Raw genomic sequence first — 19,575 nt, 5'->3', positions numbered from 1 at the left:
AGATTTGGGGGAACGGGAGGTTTTGGGGGTAGCTGGGGAGGGGTTCAGTTCCCTGGTCCTGCCAGGCTCGGGCTGACCACGCAGGGTGGGGGCTCAGCCCCACAGCCGGGGTACAAGGCCATGGGACCCCCCGCCCAGCACCGAGGAGGTTCCAGACCCCCCCCCAGGACCCCTCCCCGTGCCAAGCGTGCGGGGACAGAGCGCTGCAGCCCCCTCCTCCGCGGGCCGGGGGCGGTGGGGATGGGGATGCAGTTGTCATGGCAACCCCGCATCCATCCTCAGCATCCTCAGCCCATCCTCAGCCGTGCTGGCGCACCAGCCCCGCTCAGCCCCACCGCGCAGCCACCCCCCCCAGCCCCTCTCCAACCCCCCCAGGGTAATGCCCTGGACCCCCCCCCTACCGCAGGATGCAGCCCCAGAGCACCCCGCACACCCCAAGGGCTGAGCCCAACCGAGCCTTCCCCCCCCCCCCCCCAAACCACCCTGCAGCATCCCAGGACCCCACACTGGCACCCAGCCCCCCCCCCCCCGCCCGCAAGGACCAGGGGAGCCCCCCAAACCTCCTCCCGCCCCCCAAACACAGGAGGCAGAGAGCAGCCGGGAGCTATCCTTTCTTTAATGCTCATTTTCAACACATTTGCCAAACGGGAACGTGGCGTGCAAGACGGGGAGCGTGCCGGCGTCCATGGGCAGGGGCTGGGGGGACCCCAATTCCCCCCCCCCCAACCTCCAAACCAGCTTCCAGCTAAGAAAAAATATATAAAGCACTACAGGTGAAACATTCAGTCCCCCCCCCTCCCCGAACACGTAGGACGATACAATCCAAGGTAAAAGCCCCCACGGCCACAAGCCAGTGCCTGGGATGGGGTGGGCGGGCTGGGGGGGTCCACAGATAAATAACCTCCCTCCAGACCAGGTTTGGTTTTGTTCAGTTTTCGCTTTTGTTTGTTTGTTTTCTTTCTTTTTTTTTTTTCTCTCCTTTTTTTCTTAAAAAGTCATTACAAAAAGAGCCAGCGAGGAGCCTCCTACAAAATGGGTTAGTGTTTGCCCCAGCCAGGGGGGGGGCAGATCCTGCACCCCGCCCCCCCCCCCCAGCCCGTCCGCCCCCGCTCTCCACTCACAAAACCCCTTAAAAATTGCACGTGACATTTGGTTTCTTAACAGCCTTCCAGCAACTTGAGGGCTTGGGGGTGGATGATGGGGGGGGGGAAGCTGCCTTCCCCAGGCCCCCCCCCCGCCCCACCAGCTGGGGTGCAGGGTCAGGCCCCGCAGCCCCTGCTGCCAGGGAGGGAAGAGCCATCAGTGCAGCAAGCTGCCAGGTCTCAGCCCGATGGAGAGGAAAGCCCCCCCCCCAGCTGCTGTACATGACGGGGCAGGGGGGGGAACACGACGACGCACAACCGCTCTCGGCGGCCACAGGGTCTGGCCGTGACCGGGAAGGGGGGGGGGGGGGGGGACGGTGCCAGGGACAAAGCCCATGGCTGTAGTGCCGGAGGAGCAGCCATCGCAGCCCCCCGAGCCTGGGCACGAGCCCCGGCGCTGCCCCATGGGGATGGGACCCCCACCCTGGGGTGGCCAAGACTGTCCCACCAGCCCTGTGCCCCCCAGGAAGGTGACCCCCCCCCCCCCCCCCGCCCTGAGGGCCAGGGCTGCGGGTACTGGGTGGGGGGGGGTTGGCAGTAGTGGCTTGTCCAGGGAGGGGGTAGGAACAGCAAACAACAAAATTTACCCTGTTAAATCGAGCACAGCTGGGGCTCGCTGCCTCCTCCCAGGGAAACGGCTCAGCACCGCTGCTGGATGTAGGGGGGGGACAGATCCCGCCCCCCCCCCAAAAGGCAGGGTGGTCACCCTGTCCCTGGTTGGTCCCTCACCATTCCCCCCTCCCCAAGACGGCGGTGGGTGCAGAGCGAGGAGTGCACGGCTCCGGCGTGGGCATGCGGGAACCACGCGGCGTGTGAGGGTGCGGCGTGTGGGTGCTGTGGGCTCGGGGTCCCCAGACAGCCCCTACCAGTCCTGGGGGGGGGGGAGAATGACCCCATCTCCCCCCCCTAGCAGAACCCCCTCTCCCTCCCCTCCGAGCCACAGTAGCCGGGGGCTGGCGCAGCCCCGAGTCACTGGGTGCGGAGGGAGGGAGAGGGGGGGGCTGACGGAGGCAGAGGAGGGTGGGGATGAAGGCCACGCCGCAGCCCCCCCCCCCCTTTCAGAACTCCACCTTGCAGGCAGGGAAGGTCTCATCCTGCATGGCCACGGTGCTGTTGCTGCCCAGCACCGTGATGCCCAGCTCCTGCTGCCGGTCATGGGTCTCCTGGTACCACTCGTGCATCACCAGCGAGTCAAAGGTGGGGATCAAGGTCACCTGCAAAGACACCCACCGCATCGCATCACCACGACCCACACCCCCACACCCCCCCAGTACCGGGAAGGGGCTGATCCCACCGCTCCAGGTATCCGGGGAGCAAAGGGGGGGGGGGTGTCTCACCTGGATGTCGGTGCCCCACTGGTGCTTGCCGGCAAGCAGGGCGTCGAGGAGGGACCGCAGGACGCCCTCCTTCAGGTGGTCATCGCCGCTGACCACGTAGCAGAGGGAACGGACGCGCCGGAAAAACTCCTCGTCCACCGTCCGGGCGCTCCAGGAGCCGGGCAGGTACGCCAGGTCCACGTAGACGGGGGGGCCGGGGGGGGGCCGCAGCCCGTGTGCCTGCCAGCACAGGAGCACGGGAGCTGTGAGCGGCAGCCCCAAAACCCCCCCCCCCAAAACCATTGCACGGCACCAGCGGTGCCTCCGAGCTGCTCCGGCACGGGGACACCGGAGCCGGCAGCGCCCACGTCCCACCCCAGCCCCGTACCTGCCGGCGATGCCCTGCCAGCTCCCGCCAGCGGCCGGGCTCCAGCGCCGCGGGTGGTCCCCAGGGTGCGGGTGTCCCCGCCGGAGGGTCCCTTCTTGTCCCCAAGGGACAGCCTGGCTTTGTCCCCAGCGTCACGGGCCGAGCTGGCGGGGCCCCTGGCCTTGGGGGTCGAGGTGGGGTGCCGGGGGGGCTCAGCCCTTGAAGCAGCGGGTGCCGAGCCCACACGGGACGGGGTCCTCTTCACCTTTCCGGGGGGCTCCTTCTTCCCGGCGCGGGTCTGCTCGGCCGGCAGCGCCTCGGGGTCCACCATGCAGATACCGGGCTGGGCGGGGATGGGGCAGGGGTCCTTCATGGGGGCCGGCAGTGGGTCACGGGCCCTGGCCGTGCCGCGGGTGGGCTGCTCCGAGTCCTCGTCCGACTCCAGCCCGTCGGCCAGGATGGAGGGGCAGTCCTCGGTGGCCGGAGGGACGTCGGAGTCGGAGAGGGTGGGCAGCGACTCGCTGACGGAGGTGGGGGGCGTCTCGCCCACCGGCTGGCAGGGCCGGCCCCGGCGCTGCACCAGCTCCTGCGACGGGTCGCTGTCCGACAGCTCCCGGGGGCTGGCGGCGGCCGAAGGCGACCGCTCCGATTTGGGATGCTCGAACTCGCAGGGTGACACCAAGCAGAGGTCCACGTCGTGGGGCGAGTCGGAGCGGCGACCGGGCCGCGTCACCGCGTCACCGTCGGCCCGCGGCGGGTGGTGGCACGGCCGCAGCGGCAGCGACAACCCGCCTTTGGTGGCCTCCGGCTCCGGCGTCCCCCCGGTCCCCCGGGACCGCCTGCCCTCCTCCGGTGGGGACTCGCTGACGGGTGGCAGGACCTGCTCGAAGGAGACCGAGAGCGACTCGTCCACCTCGGTGGAATGCGGGGAGCCCACCTCGGCCGGCAGCGAGGGGGTGGTGACGGTGGGGGACACGTCGGGGACGTCGTCCTTGAAGGGGCTGAGGGAGAGGCAGCCCGCCTGCTTCTCCTGCGAGGAGCCGGAGCCGTCCTGCGAGGCTTTGCCCCCGGCCGGCGGCCAAGGGTTTGGGGGCCGGTTGGTGCCGGCGCCCGGCTCCTCCGTGCCATCGTCCACTGGTGACTGGTGGAAGGGAGTGTGCCCGGCGCTGGCCGGCCCCGAGCTGGCTGGAGACATCATCTCCAGGGTTTTCTCCTCGGAGCTGCCGCAGGCATCCTCGCCGCCCTCGGGGCCGTGGTTGAGCATCCCGGTGGGCGTCAGGTCGAAGTTGACGCTGCGGTCGCTCTTGGGGGTCTTGGCCAGGGGCGAGGGGGGACAGACGGCTCTCAAAGGGCTGCTCTCCAGGTAGCGGAAACGCTGGGGGCTGTCGGGGTCCTCCAGGCCATTTTCCAGGCAGGATGAGTCCCCGGGTCCCGCCGGCTCCCCAGCCCCCCCGTTCTCCAGCGGCGAGGGCTCCAGCTCGCTCTCGGCCGTGGTGATGCCCTCGTCCGTCGATTCCTCCTTCCTCCTCCTCCCGCTGGCCCCCGGCGAGGCGGCCCCCCGGCCCCGCTCGGCCTCCGGCAGCATGTCCTCAGGGGAGGAGGACTTGGAGCCGTCCGATGTCCCCGGCTCCTTCCTGCCTCCTGCCTCCCGGGGGGCTTTGGCCTTGGGCTTCTCTGGCTCCTTCTTGAGGGGGGGTTTCTTGATGCTGCCGGCCTTGGCCGGGAGTTTGCGGGTCTCCGGGACCGGCGTTTTCCGGACCAGGGTCTTGGCAGGAGTCTTGGCCTCTGCCTTGCTCTCCTTCGCATCCTTCCGCAGCGTCTCAGCCTTCACCTCCTTCTTCACCACCTTCACCTCCTTCTTGGCCTCCCCCTTCGCCTCGGCCCCCTCGTCCTTCTTCAGCGGCTTCTTCTCCTCTTTCCGGGGGACAGGCTCCTTCTTGGGCACCGCTTTCTCCTTGCTTGGCTTTGGCTTTGCGTCCACCTTCAGCTTCTCCATCGAAGAGTCCAGCTTGGCCCGAGCATCCTTGGCTTTCTCCTCTTCCGACCCCGCCCTGGCCGTCTCCCCCAGGGATTTTGGCTTCTCCTTGGTCCCTGCCTTCATGTCCTTCCTCTCCACCTTTGATGGAGCCTTCTCCTTCAGCGCCGGTGCGCCGGTGTCCACCAAGCTGAGCTTGGAAGCCGACTTCAGGCTCTCCTTGCTCTCTGCCCTCCTCTGCTTGAGCGGTTTCTCGGGTTGGGGCACGGACGGCCCCTTCAAGTCATTCTTGGTGACCACCGGATGCTTGAGGAACTCCAGGTGCTTCACCTTCTCCAGCCCCTCCAGGATGCGGCCCTGGGGGGTGCAGCCGGGGAAGAGGACCCGGATGATCTTCTCGGAGGGGCTGACGGGGTGCCAGACGAGCAGGGCGCAGACGGAGGTCAGGCACTGCAGGGGCAAATCCTGCTCCTTGGGGTAGCTGTTGCCCGACCATTGCTGCAGGAGAAACTCCAGCTCCTTGGTGCCTTTCACGGGGTTCAGGACGTACATGTCCAAGCGGCCCACTCCCATCTTCTGGAAGAGGACGGTGGGTTCCGCGCGGGGTCCGCTGTCCCGGGCCAGTGGGTTGGGACGGATGCCCAACTTCTCCAGGTAGTGCAGGGTCAGGGCAGCCTCATCGCAGCTCTTCAGCACCCGGGAGTTGCCCTCGATGTCCTTCAGCTTCTCGGAGGCGTTGAGGAAAACGACACCCAGTTCTGGGGAGATGAGGTTCTTTGCCCAGTCCCCGTTGCCCTGCGAGCCTTGGGACGGATCCTCCTCCAGCTCGGCCAGCTTTCTCTGCAGCAGGCTGTTGACGCCGGGCAGGCTGTCCGTGCCCGCGTGCGTCACCAGGATGGAGTCGATGCGGTCCAGGTGCCGGACCAGCTTCCAAAAGGATGACTTGGGGTTGGAGCCTCCGTTGACCAGAACGTTGAAGCCGTTGACGGCAAAGAAAGCCGAGTCCCCTCTCCCGCCCGGGAAGATATAGCAGCAGGGCTTGGAGAGTTTGAGGAAGCCGACCATGGTGGGGGGCTCAAGGAGGTCAAAGGGGGACTGGGGCTCCAGCGACTCCGAGAGGTACTCCATGAACTCCTCCAGCCCCTCCATCTCCGGCAGGATGCAGCCCGGGTTGTAGCGCAGCTCGATAAAGTCCTGGAGGTTGTGGTGGTCCAAACCCGAGTCCCTCCACTCCCCAAAGTCGGGGCAGCTGATGGTCAGCCTGGCCTTGGCCGAGGGGTCTGCGGAGCTCAGGATCTCCCCTACCTGCGAGGGGACAGGGACAGCCAGAGCTTCAGGTGGGACAGAGCACCCAGGGCCAGAGACGTGGCAGCCTGGGGGTGCCCTGCCTCAGCCCCCCCCCCCGGCAAGCACAGGGCACCCCTTCCCCAGGGGCTCCCGCAGCCCCATCCCACTCCCCATACCTGGTGCTGGCCGCTGGCACAATGCCCGGAGTGGGGGGGCCGGTCCCCGATTCACACCCCCCCCCCCCAAGCTGCAGCTCAGGGCCGGGATGCGGCCGATCTCCCCCCCCTCCCCAAGCCCTGTGGCGGGAGGGATGTGCCGGCGCGGCTGCCTGCGGAGCAGACAGCTGGGCCAGCCTCCCGCTCGCGCTGCCGCCATGCCCAGCTCCCCGCCGAGACGCCGGAGAACGTGAGCAGACAGTCGCTCCGGCAGCGCCGGCCCACGGCCCCCCCCCCCCCATTCCCTGCTCATCGGCAGCCAGGCCTGGGAGCCGGCGAGAGCAGGCAGCTCCTTTCTGGGGGTCCCCAGCACCGCACCTCCTTGTCCGTGAAGATCTGGATGAAGTCCCGCAGGGAGAAGCAGCCCGTCTGCAGCATCAGCTCCCCCGTCTCCTCCACGCAGGGCCCCGCGAACACCAGCAGCTTGTGCTGCGACACATCCGTGATGAGGTTTCGCAGCTGAGGACGGAAGGGACACGAGGACGGAGGGAACATGAGGATGCCAGCGGGCTCCATGCCATGGCACCCCCCTGCCAGCGGCTCTGAAGGGGCCACGGCCACGTCCCCCGGCCCCCCTCCAGCTCACCTCGTCACACAGGGACTTGTCGGAAGGGTTGAGCAGCACCAGGGTCTCCAGCACATCTCCCCGGTGGTGGAGGGTCCGCTGACCTGCAGGGAGCCAAGGGCTGACACCCGCCCTCCCCAAAACGATGGGGCTGCACCCCAGTTTGGCCTCGTCCCGTGGGGATGGGATTGGGAGGGGGACACGACGACACACGGCAGCAGGGCCAGCGCCTGCCCACTTCCCCCGCGGAAGAGGGACAGCCACCATCCCAATCCCGGACACCGCGGAGGCCAGCGGATCCGCTGAGCCGAAGGACACATTTCCCGTGTCCTTCCTGCCGCAGGGAGGGGAGGAAAAAGCTGGGGGGTCAGGCTGAGGGAGCACCTTATGCCCCCCCACCAAGCACCGCCGCACGGAACAGGCACCGGAGCAGCCCCAGCATCCCTGGCTCCATCTTCTTTCCCTTCTTTCCGTGGGAAATCACATCCCGCCCCAGAATGGGCGAAGGAAGCAGTTTCTCACATGGGGGATCACGGGGCTTGGCCGTGGCGGCGGTGGGGGGGGCCACAAAGCAAAGCCTGTTCCTGCAATGGCCGGGGGGGCGGCGGGGAGGGGGGCCGGTGGGGAGGGACTCGCACGGATCCGTGCGAGTCCCTCCCCACCGGCCCCCCTCCCCGCCGCCCCCCCGGCTGTAGTGGGGGGGTTTTCCCACACCCCACAAATTAAATACCAGCTGGGGGGGGGTGCGTGCCCCCCTCTTTTACCTTTCACGATGCTGGAGAAAGTGGCTGAGTGACGGGACACGAAGAGCTTCAGCTGCTCATCCAAGTTGCAGGAAGAGAGGTCGATGTCCCAAGAGCGGATTCCTTTAGAGAGCAGGGGAACACAAAAATAGCGGGGGGCTAGGGGGTCAGCCCCAATAGCACCCACCGGCACCATGCCCCGACACCGCAGCACCCACATGACAATGGTTTATGCAAGAAGCAGCATGGTGGGGACTGTATCCCCCCCCATGCACCCTGGTACCCCCTCTTACCTTGCCCCAAGACACAGCCGTGCCAGCCCAGTGGCTTTTGGGGTGACCCCAGTGGGTCCCCAAGCCCAGCCGGACCCCGGCACGAGGCCGATGCATCGATCGGCTGCCCGGCGGGCGAGCACCTTGCGCGGTGACTCACGGCGGCACCAGCTCTGCCAACCCAAAACCCCGGCCCCCGGGGCGATGGGCGCACCTTGCTGGCACCTCTTCAAAGGCGGCAATTAAAGGAATTAACGGTGCCGGAGAATTCGGCACACAGGGTGCTCCCGCCGGCACCGATGTGGGTGCTCCCAGCTCCCAGAGCAGGGTCAGGAACCCCCAAGGCGCAGCCCCAAAACACCCACAACCCCTTCAGGACCCCCCCAGGGGGATTTGCGGGGAGGCTGCCAGACCCCCACCACAGCAGCCGACCAGCGTGGCCGCAACCGCTCCCCGCTAACGGCCCGGCAAACCGGCGGACGATGGCGTAAGACGGCCGGGCCTCGGCGCAAGGCGGCCCTGGGGGGGTTGCACAAATTTTGCACAAGGCGCCGGGCGAAAGCTGGGGCCGTTTTTGGGCGGTTTTGCTGCTTGGGGCCGGCAGGGTTCAGTCCTGCCCTCGTAGGGCGCTGGGTCCCACGAGTGTGGGGTGGGGGGGACACACGATGGGGCAGTTGTGGCAACATGTGTGTGTGTCCCCCGTGATTTGGGGGACCTGCTCCAGCGCAGGGCTGCTCCGATGCCATGGCCTGAGGCCCCCCCCAGCTCCAGCCACAGCTCAGGGAGGGCCAGGAACGCGAGATGGGAGCAGGGGCTGAAGGGGGTCCCTGCAGCATGGCCCCCTGCCTCGGGTGAGCCCAGCATCCCCCCCCCAGCCCAGCCTCTGGCCCCTGCAACTGCGTGGGCCAAGGTCCCAGGCGGTGACAAGGGGAGGGGACAGGTCTCAGGGGTCCACCCGCAGCCCCAGAGCCTGGGGACAGACCCCAGGGGAGAGGGGGCAGATCCCTGAGGTCCAGGGGGGCAGGTCATGGGGGCGGGGGGGGGGCAGCAGCACTTGAGCGGGGGAGACAGATCCTGAGGGTCTGGGGCAGGAGATGAGGCAGATCCTGGGGGTCTGGGGCAGGAGAGGGGGCAGATCCTGGGGGTCTGGGGCAGGAGAGGGGGCAGATCCTGGGGGGCAGATCCTAGGGGGTCTGGGGCAGGAGATGGGGCAGATCCTGGGGGGCAAATCTTGGGGGATCTGGGGCTGGGGAGGGACCAGAGCTTGGGGGTCCAGATCCTGGAGACCTGGGGCAGGAGGGGGGGAACCGGGAGGGCCCGGGGGGGGGGTCAGACGCCGGGGACCGGGGCGGGGGGGTTTCAGACCCCGGGGTAGCTCCGGTGTGGGCGGATCCGAGGCAGGAGAAGGGCAGAGCCCAGAGCATCATGCACGGGTGAGGGCCAGTCCCGCGGGCCCCGACACCGGGGCAGCACCGGGACCACCGCGGCCGCCACCGCGCCCCGCCAGCCGCGGGCTCACCTCGCTCCAGCTGCTGCAGCGCGGCGGCCAGCAGGCCGGGCCGGTGGCAGCCGCCGCCCACGATGGCCAGTAGCGAGTAACGGCGCGGTCCCGCGGCGGGGCCGGGAGGAGGAACCGGAATCGCCGTCGCCGCCGACACCGCCCGGCCCGCTCCCTCCGCAGCCCCCGCGGCCCGCACCGCCGCCGCCGCCGCCATCTTCGGCGCCCCCCGCCCGCCGCGCCGCGCCGGGCCGCGGCCACGCCCCCGCCGCGTCACCGCCCCCAAGCCACCGCCCCCGCCACCACTGATGTCACCGCCGGCCAATGGGGGATAGCGGCGGCGAAAGGGAGGGGAGGGGAGGGGGCGGTGGCGGCGGCGGTCTTAAAGGGGCAACGGCGGGGTGGGGCCGCCGGGCGTGGGGTCCGGTCGCCAGCTCAGGGCGGGGCAGGGCAGGGCAAGGAGGGGGGGGTGCAGGCCGCACCGGGTGATGCGGCACCGGGGTGCAGAGCGCAGTACCGGGGTGCACAGAGCAATACTGGGGTGCACAGCGCAGTACCGGTGTGCGCGCTGCAGTACCGGGGTGCACAGCACAGTACTGGGGTGCAGAACGCAGTACCGGGGTGCACAGCACAATACTGGGGTGCACAGGACAGTACTGGCGCGCATAGCGCAGTGCTGGGGTGTAGAGCGCAGTACCAGGGTGCGCAGTGCAGTACTGGGGTGCAGAACGCAGTACCGGGGTGCACAGCACAATACTGGGGTGCACAGCACAGTACTGGTGTGCACAGTGCAGTACCAGGGTGCACAGCACAGTACTGGTGTGCAGAGCACAGTACTGGGGTGCACAGCACAATACTGGGATGCACAGCACAATACTGGGGTGCACAGCGCAGTACTGGTGCGCATAGTGCAGTGCCGGGGTGCACAGAACAGTACTGGTGTGCACAGTGCAGTACTGGGGTGCACAGCACAGTACTGGTGCGCATAGCGCAGTGCTGGTGTGCAGAGCACAGTACTGGTGGGCACAGTGCAGTACTGGGGTGCACAGCACAGTACCGGGGTGCACAGCGCAGTACTGAGGCTGTGCAGCGCAAGGCCGTGTCGTGCCCGGGGGTGCAGCGCAGCGGGGCGCAGCGCAGGGGCTGTGCAGGGACCGCAGTGCAACGGCTGCGGGACCGAGCGGCCGCGGGCCAGCCTGGGCTGTGCGGTGCGATGCAGCGCAGGGCCTGGGCGACGTGCTACATACGGCGCAGGATGGGGGGGCTGGTCCATGTAGGCCCCTCACGTCCTCCTGCCCTCAGCCTCTCTTCCCAAACTGCTTCTCCACCCATCAGCCTCTGGCGGATCAGGAATAACCGGGGCCGTGACCACAAGAGCCCCCCCGGGCCCAGCCCTCGGTCCCCAGCCCACCCCGGCAATGTCCCCCCCTCCCACACATCCCACCCCAGCCTCGGATGCCCTACACAGACCTGCAGCAGGATGGGACACCCACCCACCCACCCTGCCCAGCACCCCAGGACCCGTGCCCAGCAGCAGAAGGGTGCTGCCCCCCCCAGAATCCCCCAAGGAGCAGGCAGCAGGCATGAATCCAAGTCGTTTAATGTGACTCTGGCCCTGGACACCCACAGCCCCACGGGCCAGGGCACCCAAGGGTGCTGTACGGGCACATCCAGGCATGTCCCGGTGCGGGGAGGGGGCCGGGGGCCCACGGCTGCCCCTCCGCTGCATGGGGCACAGCCTGGGCCAGCAGCATCCCGGCGGCTGGTGGTGCCCCCGGTGTCCTTGATCCCTTAGGAGCACTTGAGGATGAACAAGTTGCAGGCGGTGCCGCGGGGGCAGCTGCAGAGCTTCCCGATGCGTGCCCCCCTCCGCACCGCGCAGGGGTCCCCAGGCTCGCACTGCGGGACAGCACCCGTCAGCCCTGGAGCTCGGCCAGCCCAGACCCCCCAGGGCTGGACCCCCCCACGACCAGCACCCAAAGGGTCCAGCTCCGGTGCCAGCCTGAGCACCCAGGGCTGAGCACCCACCACCCCCCAGCCCCGGCCGTACCAAGGGCACCCAGCTCAGCCTCTTCTCCACCGCCGGCAGCTCCCTGCTCCCCAGCTTCTCCAGCACCTCCTGCAGCGCCTCGACCTGCCGCAGACAGCACCCTGTCAGCCCGAGCCCCCCCGGGGGCTCTGGATCCGCATCACCCCGAGCCCCCCAGGATGCTGGTGCCAGATCCTGTCCCACCCATGAACAGCACCCGGTCCCACAGGTTGCACCCTGGGGTGCAATCACCGCTCCAGACCCCCTGCGCCTGGCTCAGGCTCAGTCCCTGCCGGGGGGGGGCAGAATCAGGGCTGGGGCAGGATCAGGGGGCTTGGAGTGGTAGGGTGCATCCCACCCCCCTGGGTGCAGCCCCGCGTCCCCTCCCTGGCACCCACCACCTGCTCCCACCCAGCACAGCATCGCCCTTCACCACGCTTGAGCCAGGGCAGCCCATCGGGGCAGGATGGGGGAAAACCAGGAAAAAGCTACAAATTCCCACATGCCATGGGATGGCCCCGCTGCCCCCGGGGGAGCTGCTTTGAGGACCCCCCCCCCCCCCGATAAGTGCTCAAGAGCAGCAGCAGAAAACCAGTGGCGAGGTCTCGGTCTCCCCCTCCCCAACGCCCCGGCACAGCCAGAACCAGCCTCCAAACTGGGGCAACGGGAGCATGAGCACCCCAAGGTGCCCCAGAGCCACATCGGGGCTGCTGGGGGTCCTGTCCCCCCCCAGACACCGCTCCCCAGCCCCTTACCAGCTCCGTCTCCTCCTGGCTCTGCCCGGGCAGGCTCTCGGCCGGCTGGAGCCCCAGCACTGGCTCTGTGGAGCCCAGCAGGATGAGGCCGGAGCTGGCCAGGCAGAGCAGGCAGAGCCAGGCGCTTTCCATGCTCCCGGCGCCAGATGCTTCTCCGGATGCTCCCAGATGCGCCCGACTCAGCCGGCTTTATAACCCCCTCCGCCGCCCCACCGCAGCCACCGACGGTCACCGGCGTGGGCAAACACCTGCTGACGCAGATGGGGAGCGGGCGCTTAGCGGGTGCGTGTGTGTCCCCCCAAACCTTGATGCTGTCATCAAGCTGGATGGGGGACACACGTCCCCGGGAGTTGTATCCCCTGGGACACACGTGCCCTGAGCCGGCGGCAAGGAGCCGTCGGGATGTACGTCAGTGCCACGTCCAGCCGGAGCAGCCCGAGAGCCGGCGGGCGCAGAATCCCCCGCCGGGGCTGAGCCCCCCCAGCCCCACAGCGAGGCAGAGGCCACTCTGCCAATTCCCTGAGCAAACACGGCTGCGGCGCGGCTCATCCCGGCGCGTCTCTCCCGCCGGCGCGGCGCTGGCAGAGCCCAGGGTCCCTCCGGGGACAGCACAGACAGGCTGGCACACGGGTCTCACAAACAGCTTTATTCCAAAGGAGGGGACGGGGGGGGGGGGGGACAAAGCGGGGGACACAAAGTGGGTGCTGCAGCCCCCCCTGGGCCAGGGCTCTGATGCAGAGCCGGCCAGGGAGGAGAAAGGCTGCTCCCCCCCATCCCTGCAGCCAGGACCCCCGTGGGGGGGATCCCTCCACAAGTGAGGGGAGAGCAGGAGCGCGGCGTTGCCCGACGGCTGCCCCTCCGGCGGGGCACGGGATCCAGCTGGAGGAGAGCGGACACGGGTGAGCGGCAGGGAATGGGCGATGGGGTATCCCAGCCCCCTCATTCCCATGTCCCACAGCCACACCAAGTCCCCCACTGTCCCCATGGGGTCCCCCAGCATCCCTGTGGGGTTCCCCGCTGTCCCGCAGCCCTCCCAGGTCCCCCGTGCCTCCCCCCGACCCTGAGCAGGGTGGTGATGGGAGAGCAGGGCCCTGCTGGGAGCATGGGGAGGGGGGTCCCGACGCCGGAGCGTCCCCAAACCCACCTGCCCTCCTAGCTGCGTGGGGGCTTCTGCCTGCGGCCTGGTCTCAGGGGGGGCTTGGCAGCCTCTGCCCGGCCTTCCTGGAGGCCCTGAGGCACAGAAGAGTGGGGGGTCGGGGGGGGACACCCTCTCCTTCCCCCCCCGCCCATCCCATTCACCCCCCCGCCATACCACGTAGAAGCCGGTGTGGTACCCGCTCATGTACCAGGCCATCAGCATCGCGGCCAAGGCGTTCTCCTCCTCCTCCTCTTCCTCCTGCAGGGTGTGCAGCGGGGCTGGGGGCCACGGTGGGGGCATCACCTACCAGCAGCACCCGCAGCCCCTTAGGGAGATATGGGGGGGGGGGGCACGGGGTGCCCCAAGGCCGGGGGGATGGCGGGCACTCACCTTGGGGGGGGGGGGGGAGCAGGGCACCCACTTGCTCTTCCTCCTCCTCGCGCTTGGGGGTGGCTCCCACGATGAGGGGGGACCCTCACCCCTCGGGGTGTCAGGGGACCCCCAGGCCCCAGGGCGGGGGGGGCAGGAGATCGGCCAGCGCCTGCTCCTCGGTGTTGCCGTAGCCGTCGAATTCCACCAAGCACGTGCCGGCAGCGGGGTCCAGCGCCCGCAGGTGGGCAGGGTACAACCGCCCGTCCCCTGCCCAGGTGGTGACGCAGGCGTCGCCCACCCTCCACTGCGGGGAGATTTGGGGGGGGGGGGGGAGGCAGGTGCTGGGGTCACAGGGGACAGCGTGGACCCCAAATCCCAGGGGGTTTGGGTACACGGCTTGCTCACCTGGTGGCCTTCCTCCTTCTCCTCCTCCTCCTCGCTGGGGATCACGCTCGAGGTGGGGGTCTCGGAGTCACCGTCCGACCCCTCGCCCGGGGGGTCCCGGGGGAGGGAGGTGCGGGGGTAGCGGAACGGGGCAGCCCCCGGCATCGTCCCCTTCCCCGAGGACGAACCCCTCGTCCCGGGGTCGGGACCCTGCGGGCAGCAAAGGCGACGTCACGGAGCGGGACGGAGACACGGGCACCCGCGGAACATCCCGGTCCCATCCCGGACACCGGCCGGACCGGGGCGCAGAGACCCGCCGCCCCCCCCCCCCGCCGCCGGTCCCGTCCCCCCGAGCCGGGTTAGACCAGACCCTCCAGCCCCTGTTCGGTGGCCCACAGCCCCGGTCCGGTCGCCCACAGCCCCGGTGCCCACCCGCGGCCCCGGGGCACCCGCGGCCATGGCCCGGTGCGGGCGGCACCACCCCCGCACCCACACGTGGCCCCGCGCCCCGCCCACAGCTCCCCGCGCCCCGCCTACCTACCCGCGCGGTGCCCTCTGGGTAATGTAGTCCCCGGCCTCCCTGCGGAGCGGGCGGGGCGCGCCGTGACTACACTTCCCAGAGAGCAGTGCGAGTGGGGCAGCGAGCGGGAGGGCAGAGCGCCGCCGCTGCCTCTCCTGCCCCCTGCTGGTAGGGAGGTGTGCATGGGTGCAACGAGTTGCGGCGGTTCTCGGCGGGGCGGGGACGGGACACCGGCGGGGGGGGGGGGGGGGGGGGGCGGGTACCGGCACCGTGGGTGGGCGGCGGGAGCGCCTGCAGCCGGGAGAGCCGCCCGGCGGGCGTGCAAGGCCGCGGGGCAGCCCCGGCAGGTGGCAGCCGCCGCCCGCCCCAGCCCCGGACCTCGGCCCGGCCCCCCCCGCCCCGGCCCGGTGCACGGAGGTCCCAGCGCGTGTCCCCGTTTCCCCCGGGTTTGAGCGCACCGACACCCGACACCCCCCCCCCCCCGCCCCGCCGTTACAAGTGCCGGTGCAGGGACCGAGCCTCCCCCGCGCCCCCGGTGCACGAATTGCCGCCCCCGGTGCACGGACCGACCCCCCCCCCCCCCCCCGCCCCGGTCCACGGACGGACCCCCTCGGTGCCGTCCCCGGTGCACGGACAGACACCCCCCTTTGCAGACCCCGGTGCACGGACAGACCCCCGGTGCCGCCCCCGGTCCACGGTCGGCCCCCCCCGGTGCACGGACAGACGCCCGCTCCCCCCTCCCCTTAGCAGACCCCGGTGCACTGACAGACCCCCGGTGCCGCCCCGGTGCACGGACAGATGCCCCCCCCCACTTGCAGACGCCGGTGCACGGACCGACCCCCAGTGCACGGACAGACCCCCCGGTGCCGCCTCCCGTCCACGGTCGGACCCACCGGTGCACGGACAGACCCCCCCCGCCTTGCAGACCCCGGTGCACGGACAGACCCCCCGGTCCATGGACGAACCCCCGGTGCCGCCCCCGGTCCACAGTCGGACACCCCCGGTGCACACACCGACCCCCCCCCCCCCCGGTGCAGCCCCCGGTCCCCGCACGGCCCCGGGGCGGGGGTTTCCCCCTCCTCCCTCACCCGCTCATCCCCACGTGGGACCCGCCGGCGGCGTCCAATCCCCGCAGCGCCCGCCCGTCCTTTTGTGCCGGATCAACCAATAGGTGAAGCGGGGGCGCCGCGTGACGCCCCGCCCCGTGGCGGGAGCCTATAAAAGGCGACGCCGGGCGCGGCGGGGGCTCACAGCGATCGCGCTGCAGCTGCGGCTGGTGGGAACCGAGCACCGCGACAGCACCGCGACAGCACCGCGACAGCACCGCGACAGCACCGCGACAGCACCGCTCTCGGGATTATCTCTCTTGGGATTTGCCTTCTCCTCCCGCGGAACCCGCGGCCCCTGGGCTCCCGCCCCGGATTACAATTGCACCATGACCCTGGAGGAGCTGGTGCCTTGCGACAGCAGCAAGTAAGTGCGGCGGCCCTAGGTGGAGGAGGGAGGGGGGAGATCGTCCTTGTCGTTGCTGTTGCTTACCGGTTCTCTTACCCTCCCCTCCCTCCCGTAGGATGCAGGCGGTGAGCGAGGCGGTGGAGCGGGTGCTGGTGGCAGCGCAGCGGCAGGACCGCCTGACGGTGGGGGTCTACGAGTCCGCCAAGCTGATGAATGTGTGAGTATCCCGGGGGGGGCCGGTCCGAGCAGGGTGGGTATAAGGCAAGGTCTCTGTCCCGGGAGGGGTCCGGACAGCAGAGTTTGCATGGGGAAGGGGGGGGTGTTTGGCCAGGAGCGGAGTTAGCAAAGGGTTTGCGGAGGGGGGGGGGGGGGCTGCCTGGAGCAGCCCCAGTGCTGTGGGTGGGGGGTCTGTCCCCCATTCCTTCCCTGCACGCGGGGAGGTGGCCCCGGTGACATGGGGTGTCAGTGTCCCACGGGTGTGACAGCACCAGGGTGGGGGGGTTTGCACCATCCAGAGCTGGTCCGGTCACCCCCTAAACGCCCCGTGCGCCCGCAGGGACCCGGACAGCGTGGTGCTGTGCCTGTTGGCCACTGATGAGGAGGATGAAGGTGACATCGCCCTGCAGATCCACTTCACCCTCATCCAGGCCTTCTGCTGCGACAACGACATCCACATACTGCGCGTTTCAGGCATGCAACGCCTGGCCGCCATCCTGGGCGAACCCGCGCCGGGCGCCGAGCCCCGCGATCTCCATTGCCTCTTAGTCACGGTGAGTGGGACGGTGATGCACCGGCAGCCCCGTGATTCACGCCGGGCATCGCGCCAAGGACGGGAAGGGGGACGCAAACACTCAGGGCCACGTGTTTGGGGCGACGGTGGCACTAACCTCGTGTTTTTGCTTCCCAGAACCCGCACACGGACGCCTGGAAGAGCCAAGGGTTGGCGGAGGTGGCCAGTTACTGCGCCGAGAGCCGCGACAAGAACCAGTGGGTGCCATACGTCTGTCTGCAGGAACGCTGAGCCGGTTCCGGCTGATGCCCGGCTCTGTATCTGAAGGAGGAGGAAAAAAAAAAAAACACTAAAACAACAGAAAGAAGAAGGAGAAATGGCCAGTTAAAAAACACAAACCCAAACACCCACCGATTTTATTTTTCTTTTTAACCGGAGACGAGGAAGGAGCAGCCCGGCCGCACCGGTGGGCATGGGAAGGAGGCGAGCCGCGGCCGTGCCGTGCCGGCAGCCCGGTGGGACGCTGGCCGGAGCGCACCGGAGCCGTGCCGAGGAGTTGTGCTTGGCCGCGGGGACCGTGGGACCGAGGAGCCCCAGGATGGGCGCTGCGGGGCAGAGATGGAGACTGTTTTGTTTTCTTTTTGGCATCTGTGGCTCGGCGGAGGCGAGGACTGCAGAAGGACGGATTTTTGCAAACGAACTGCTTTTGCCGAGGGATAAATTATCGTCTGCAGCGATGGACCTGCGCTGCCAGTGTCGGTTTTTGCACTCAAGCCACTTGGAGACCCTGATCTGAATCTATTCCAGAGTCTATTCTTATACCGATTTACGAAAATAATAATTATTTGCAATAAAATGTCTGAAGTCATGGGTGTCTGCCTTCCTCTGCTCTGCCGGAGCCGTTCCCACGGGGAGCGGGATCAGCTGCTCCCGGGCGGGTTTCGGGGAGGGGCCCCCCCGGGGCTGTGCTTGGCACCGGCTCCGCTCCCAGCCTCCCCCTGGGGTTCTGCGGGGGGGGGGGGGCCTCAGGGCAGGGCTGGGGCATTTCCCACCCATGCACAGCCCCCCACACACCCCCTTTCTCCAAAAAAGGGTCCTTCCACAAAAAAACCACCCATGGTGGGGACCCCATGCACGGCCCTGGTGTCCGAGGGAAACTGAGGCACAGCCTGAGGGCTGACCCGGGGTTTTGGGACCAACCCCCCCGCCAAACCGCAGCTCCCTCCAGGCGCCCCCCACCCCGGCCGTGGGAACCGGGACTGCCCGCGGGGCCCGGACCCCCCCCCCCAAACCCCTCGGGAGCTGGGACTCACACAGTGCTCAGCGCTGCAGATACCCACGGCCCTGGGGGGGGGGGGGGGGCTGCTCTGACTGGCCTCTTCCTCCTGCAGCCTGGGGGTGTGTGTGTGACCCCACCTGCACAGATAAACCCTCCCCACACCTGCCCCCTCCCCGCCCCACAAACTGTGGGCACCTGTGCTCTTAAAGGACACCCCCCCTGCCAGAGATGGGTGCCCAGACTCCTGGGTTCTTCTCCCACATACAGCCCCCCCCGCAAAAGTGGGTGCCTGGATTTGGGAACAGGGAGAGAGGGATGATGAAGGGGAAACTGAGGCAGCGAACTGCAGGTGCAGCGGCCGCCCTCCCCGTGCCACCGTCCCGGCATGGTGGGGTGCGGGGTCCCCCCTCTGCGGGCAGTGGTGACCCCCCCCCCCCCGGGTGCTCCCCAGGTCCCCTCCTGGGGGCAGGAGCCACCTGCCTGTGCACAGAGGTGTGCACACGCGTGTATACGTGTGTGCGTGCATGTGCACACGCGTGTGCGTGCCGGGGCCTGGTGCGGCACGGGAGCTGCCAGCCCCGCTCCGAGCGTCCCGGCATTGGCGCGTCGGAGCAGGCCCTGACCTGAGCTCACCCGCGCTCGCCCCCGCTGCACCCACCCCGGTTCACACGCGCGCACACGCATGTACACGCACGCGTGCACACGTGACATCGCCGCGCACCACACTCTGTGCACCCGTGTCAGCCCGGGGTGACGGTCCCGATTCTGCCCCGGCCGAGCCACGTGGCCGGGGACGCCCCATCCCACCGGGACACGGGGATCTGCGGAGGGCCGGGATCTGTGCCAGCTCCGTGGCCGGCACCGGGCTGCTGGGAGGGAGCCGGGAAGGCAATCCTGTCCGGCTGGGACACGGTGTCCAGCCTGCTTGGGGACACAGTGACCGTCCCATCTGGCTGGGGACCTGGTGGCTGTCCCAGGGTGCCTCACGTCTTGGGGAACGTGCCCTGCGCCCCCCCCTTTGGGCTTTGGCTGCAGGGGGAAACTGAGGCACAGAGGGACGGTGGTGGGAGTGTGACAGCTGAGGTCACCGAGGCAGCTGGGGACCCGTCCCAGCCCTTCTGCCACCCGCAGTGTCGCAGGCTGGAGACATCCCTGGGGCTGTGGGAGTGGGTGCCCCCTCCCAATGTAGTGTGGGGGGGTCCCACAGGACCAGGCAGGCCCTCAGTGGGGGCAATACCCCCCACCCCCTCATGCATGGGATTGAGCTGGGTGCCCCAAACCATGGCCCCCCCACCCTGCAGCCGGGCTGGGGGGGACACACACAGTAAAGGACCACCCAGCCTGCCCCACCGGGTCTGCCCAGCCACACCTGCAATGAGCTGGCAGGTCTCAGCTTGGAGCCCGGGGCTGAGGGGCGGGGGGGGGGTGATGGGGCTGGTTCAGTGGGGGCAGGATGAGGCCCTGGCCCCCGCGGTGGGGGAACAAGCCAGCCCAGTGGGGAGAGGGTGAAATCTGCCTGCAGCCATCAGCTCC

The 19,575-nt window shown here is 69.1% G+C and overlaps 3 protein-coding genes across 5 annotated transcripts; 1 reads left to right on the top strand and 2 right to left on the bottom strand.

Moving 5' to 3' along the window:
* Window positions 1–2,208: 2,208 nt before the first annotated feature.
* Window positions 2,209–9,602, bottom strand: MAP1S (microtubule associated protein 1S). Its single transcript, XM_030032218.1, has 7 exons — window positions 9,402–9,602; window positions 7,632–7,733; window positions 6,889–6,971; window positions 6,621–6,761; window positions 2,847–6,105; window positions 2,480–2,698; window positions 2,209–2,356 (listed from the first exon to the last, which is right to left on the bottom strand). Exons 1-6 carry the CDS (start codon window positions 9,595–9,597, stop codon window positions 2,559–2,561), a joined length of 3,921 nt encoding a protein of 1,306 aa, XP_029888078.1. The 5' UTR covers window positions 9,598–9,602; the 3' UTR covers window positions 2,209–2,356; window positions 2,480–2,558.
* Window positions 9,603–10,996: 1,394 nt separating this feature from the next.
* Window positions 10,997–13,800, bottom strand: LOC115348871 (cocaine- and amphetamine-regulated transcript protein-like). Of its 3 annotated transcripts, XM_041128096.1 has the most exons (6): window positions 13,693–13,800; window positions 13,477–13,605; window positions 13,309–13,394; window positions 12,165–13,043; window positions 11,431–11,514; window positions 10,997–11,279 (listed from the first exon to the last, which is right to left on the bottom strand). In XM_041128096.1, the coding sequence occupies exons 4-6, from the start codon at window positions 12,294–12,296 to the stop codon at window positions 11,172–11,174; spliced, it is 324 nt and encodes a 107-aa protein (XP_040984030.1). In that variant the 5' UTR covers window positions 12,297–13,043; window positions 13,309–13,394; window positions 13,477–13,605; window positions 13,693–13,800; the 3' UTR covers window positions 10,997–11,171. The 3 variants fall into 3 exon arrangements, 1 of the variants encoding a protein (XP_040984030.1); XR_005933768.1 differs by lacking the exons at window positions 10,997–11,279; window positions 11,431–11,514 and having other exon boundaries at window positions 12,796–13,043; window positions 13,477–13,560; window positions 13,693–13,735; XR_005933767.1 differs by lacking the exons at window positions 10,997–11,279; window positions 11,431–11,514 and having other exon boundaries at window positions 12,796–13,043; window positions 13,477–13,580; window positions 13,693–13,711.
* Window positions 13,801–15,807: 2,007 nt separating this feature from the next.
* On the top strand, window positions 15,808–17,631 carry GADD45B (growth arrest and DNA damage inducible beta). The gene is made up of 4 exons (XM_030032275.1): window positions 15,808–16,051; window positions 16,149–16,250; window positions 16,590–16,803; window positions 16,941–17,631. Exons 1-4 carry the CDS (start codon window positions 16,014–16,016, stop codon window positions 17,052–17,054), a joined length of 468 nt encoding a protein of 155 aa, XP_029888135.1. The 5' UTR covers window positions 15,808–16,013; the 3' UTR covers window positions 17,055–17,631.
* Window positions 17,632–19,575: the final 1,944 nt, after the last annotated feature.

This window comes from Aquila chrysaetos, chromosome 12, assembly GCF_900496995.4.
Source record: "Aquila chrysaetos chrysaetos chromosome 12, bAquChr1.4, whole genome shotgun sequence".
Classification (NCBI taxonomy): Eukaryota; Metazoa; Chordata; class Aves; order Accipitriformes; family Accipitridae; genus Aquila; species Aquila chrysaetos.
Note: the sequence above shows the minus strand (reverse complement) of the source record. Positions and strands in the feature narration are given on the sequence as shown.

Excerpts from the sequence above, each read along its gene's own strand:
- MAP1S (XM_030032218.1), bottom strand. The coding sequence starts at position 9,597 with ATGGCGGCGGCGGCGGCGGTGCGGGCCGCGGGGGCTGCGGAGGGAGCG. Across the intron at positions 6,972-7,631 it reads TTTCTCCAGCATCGTGAAAG|GTCAGCGGACCCTCCACCAC; the intron begins GTAAAAGAGGGG and ends GGCTCCCTGCAG. Across the intron at positions 6,106-6,620 it reads AGATCTTCACGGACAAGGAG|GTAGGGGAGATCCTGAGCTC; the intron begins GTGCGGTGCTGG and ends GTCCCCTCGCAG.
- LOC115348871 (XM_041128096.1), bottom strand. The coding sequence starts at position 12,296 with ATGGAAAGCGCCTGGCTCTGCCTGCTCTGCCTGGCCAGCTCCGGCCTC. Across the intron at positions 11,515-12,164 it reads GCCAGGAGGAGACGGAGCTG|GTCGAGGCGCTGCAGGAGGT; the intron begins GTAAGGGGCTGG and ends TGTCTGCGGCAG. Across the intron at positions 11,280-11,430 it reads GGCTGAGCTGGGTGCCCTTG|TGCGAGCCTGGGGACCCCTG; the intron begins GTACGGCCGGGG and ends GCTGTCCCGCAG.
- GADD45B (XM_030032275.1), top strand. The coding sequence starts at position 16,014 with ATGACCCTGGAGGAGCTGGTGCCTTGCGACAGCAGCAA. Across the intron at positions 16,052-16,148 it reads GTGCCTTGCGACAGCAGCAA|GATGCAGGCGGTGAGCGAGG; the intron begins GTAAGTGCGGCG and ends TCCCTCCCGTAG. Across the intron at positions 16,251-16,589 it reads TCCGCCAAGCTGATGAATGT|GGACCCGGACAGCGTGGTGC; the intron begins GTGAGTATCCCG and ends GTGCGCCCGCAG.